The sequence below is a fragment of the Oncorhynchus masou genome, unplaced genomic scaffold, assembly GCF_036934945.1.
Source record: "Oncorhynchus masou masou isolate Uvic2021 unplaced genomic scaffold, UVic_Omas_1.1 unplaced_scaffold_705, whole genome shotgun sequence".
NCBI lineage: Eukaryota > Metazoa > Chordata > Actinopteri > Salmoniformes > Salmonidae > Oncorhynchus > Oncorhynchus masou.
Genome location: NW_027013513.1, coordinates 162,164 through 165,190, shown reverse-complemented (window position 1 = coordinate 165,190; position 3,027 = coordinate 162,164). Strand labels below are relative to the sequence as shown.

Sequence of the window (3,027 nt, the reverse complement as noted above, 5' to 3'; positions counted from 1 at the left end):
TGAATGACAGATGTTTGTGTTATGATGGCGTCTCACCTGGTTACAGGTGAATGACAGATGTTTGTTATGATGGTGTCTCACCTGGTTACAGGTGAATGACAGATGTTTGTGTTATGATGGCGTCTCACCTGGTTACAGGTGAATGACAGATGTTTGTTATGATGGTGTCTCACCTGGTTACAGGTGAATGACAGATGTTTGTGTTATGATGGTGTCTCACCTGGTTACAGGTGAATGACAGATGTTTGTGTTATGATGGTGTCTCACCTGGTTACAGGTGAATGACATATGTTTGTGTTATGATGGCGTCTCACTCTCTACCTCACCAGCCTTGTCCTCTTCTTATTGTTGTTAGTCTCCAGATAGGAGAGCAGTTTCCATTAATTATGCATGTATTTAATGGAGGTTACCATGACAGCCAAGCCTATCACTGAGAAAAGGACATTAGTTATTCTTAGAGGCTCTATGGTTGAGTCTCAAATAGCCCCCTATTCCCTATGGGCCCTGGTCAATAGTAGTGCATCATGTAATTTACACTTTTAAAAATGTCAGTTTTGATTTGCCCCCAACAAAAATATGAATTAATTATCCAATTTAGAAGCAATCTAAGTGTTCTCCTTTAAAAATGACTTATGTAGCTTTGCTAGACCTTACGCTGCTGCCCAATAAACTTCGGTGTGCACATGGCACACGGTACACAGCACAGGTACACAGCACAGGTATACAGCAGACGGTACACAGCACACGGTATACAGCACAGGTATACAGCACAGGTACACAGCACACAGTACACAGCACACAGTACTACATACAGGTACACAGCACAGGTACACAGCACACGGTACACAGCACAGGTATACAGCACAGGTACACAGCACACGGTACACAACACAGGTATACAGCACAGGTACACAGCATAGGACACAGCACGATTACACAGCACAGGTATACAGCACACGGTACACAGCACAGGTACACAGCACAGGTACACAGCACAGGTATACAGCACAGGTACACAGCACAGGTACACAGCACACGGTACACAGCACACGGTATACAGCACAGGTACACAGCACAGGGTACACAGCACAGGTATACAGCACAGGTACACAGCACACGGTACACAGCACAGGTATACAGCACAGGTACACAGCACACGGTACACAGCACAGGTATACAGCACAGATACACAGCACACGGTACACAGCACACGGTACACAGCACAGGTATACAGCACAGGTATACAGCACAGGTACACAGCACATGGTACACAGCACACGGTATACAGCACAGGTACACAGCACAGGTACACAGCACATGGTACACAGCACACGGTACACAGCACAGGTATACAGCACAGGTACACAGCACACGGTACACAGCACAGGTACACAGCACAGGTATACAGCACAGGTATACAGCACAGGTACACAACACACGGTACACAGCACAAGGTATACAGCACAGGTACACAGCACAGGTACACAGCACAGGTACACAGCACACGGTACACAGCACACGGTACACAGCACAGGTACACAGCACAGGTATACAGCACACAGTACACAGCACAGGTATACAGCTCACAGTACACAGCACAGGTATACAGCACACAGTACCCAGCACACGCTACTCAGCACACGGTACACAGCACAGGTACACAGCACACAGTACACAGCACAGGTATACAGCACACAGTACACAGCACAGGTATACAGCACACGGTACCCAGCACACGCTACACAGCACACGGTACACAGCACAGGTACACAGCACACAGTACACAGCACAGGTATACAGATTTTGGATCTTAATTTGAGACAGTTTGCTACAGCAGCAAAAGAATCCTGGAGCCACAGGAAGTCTTATTAATTACAATCCACATAATAATTCACATTTCCTGTCGCTGCAGGATTCATTTCCTGCTGTAGACAGAAGAACACACAAATGAAGAATAGCTTAGATTGCTTCTAAATGTAAAATGTTTCCTTCTGTCTAGATATTTGATTTCTTCAGTCTTCAGGAGACGCAGGGATGGAGGGATGGATACAAGGAAAACAATCAGTCCTTTTAGACGGGGGAATGAGAGCAGGACCGATCAAGTTTACAACTGAGGCTTGGTACCAGAGGTGTTTTTGATGAACTCTCTGCTGAGTGTTTTATTAGGCTGACCTTCATATCTCCCTGCCTTCCCCAACCACTAGACAAGTGTTGTTCCCCAACCACTAGACAAGTGTTGTTCCCCAACCACTAGACAAGTGTCGTTCCCCAACCACTAGACAAGTGTTGTTCCCCAACCACTAGACAAGTGTTGTTCCCCAACCACTAGACAAGTGTTGTTCCCCGACCACTAGACAAGTGTCGTTCCCCGACCACTAGACAAGTGTCGTTCCCCGACCACTAGACAAGTGTCGTTCCCCGACCACTAGACAAGTGTCGTTCCCCGACCACTAGACATGTGTCGTTCCCCGACCACTAGACATGTGTCGTTCCCCAACCACTAGACAAGTGTCGTTCCCCAACCACTAGACAAGTGTTGTTCCCCAACCACTAGACAAGTCAAGTGTTGTTCCCCAACCACTAGACAAGTCAAGTGTTGTTCCCCAACCACTAGACAAGTCAAGTGTTGTTCCCCAACCACTAGACAAGTGTTGTTCCCCGACCACTAGACAAGTGTTGTTCCCCGACCACTAGACAAGTGTTGTTCCCCGACCACTAGACAAGTGTTGTTCCCCGACCACTAGACAAGTGTTGTTCCCCGACCACTAGACAAGTGTCGTTCCCCGACCACTAGACAAGTGTCGTTCCCCAACCACTAGACAAGTGTTGTTCCCCAACCACTAGACAAGTCAAGTGTTGTTCTCCAACCACTGGACAAGTCAAGTGTTGTTCCCCAACCACTAGAGAAGTCAAGTGTTGTTCCCCAACCACTAGCCAAGTCAAGTGTTTTTCCCCAACCACTAGACAAGTCAAGTGTTGTTCTCCAACCACTAGACAAGTCAAGTGTTGTGCTCCAACCACTAGACA

The 3,027-nt window shown here is 47.3% G+C and overlaps 1 protein-coding gene across 1 annotated transcript; it reads right to left on the bottom strand.

Annotated features, from left to right (window-relative positions):
• Window positions 1-643: 643 nt before the first annotated feature.
• Window positions 644-2,178, bottom strand: LOC135537061 (keratin-associated protein 4-9-like). Its single transcript, XM_064963273.1, has 3 exons — window positions 2,173-2,178; window positions 1,729-1,738; window positions 644-1,629 (listed from the first exon to the last, which is right to left on the bottom strand). Exons 1-3 carry the CDS (start codon window positions 2,176-2,178, stop codon window positions 644-646), a joined length of 1,002 nt encoding a protein of 333 aa, XP_064819345.1.
• Window positions 2,179-3,027: the final 849 nt, after the last annotated feature.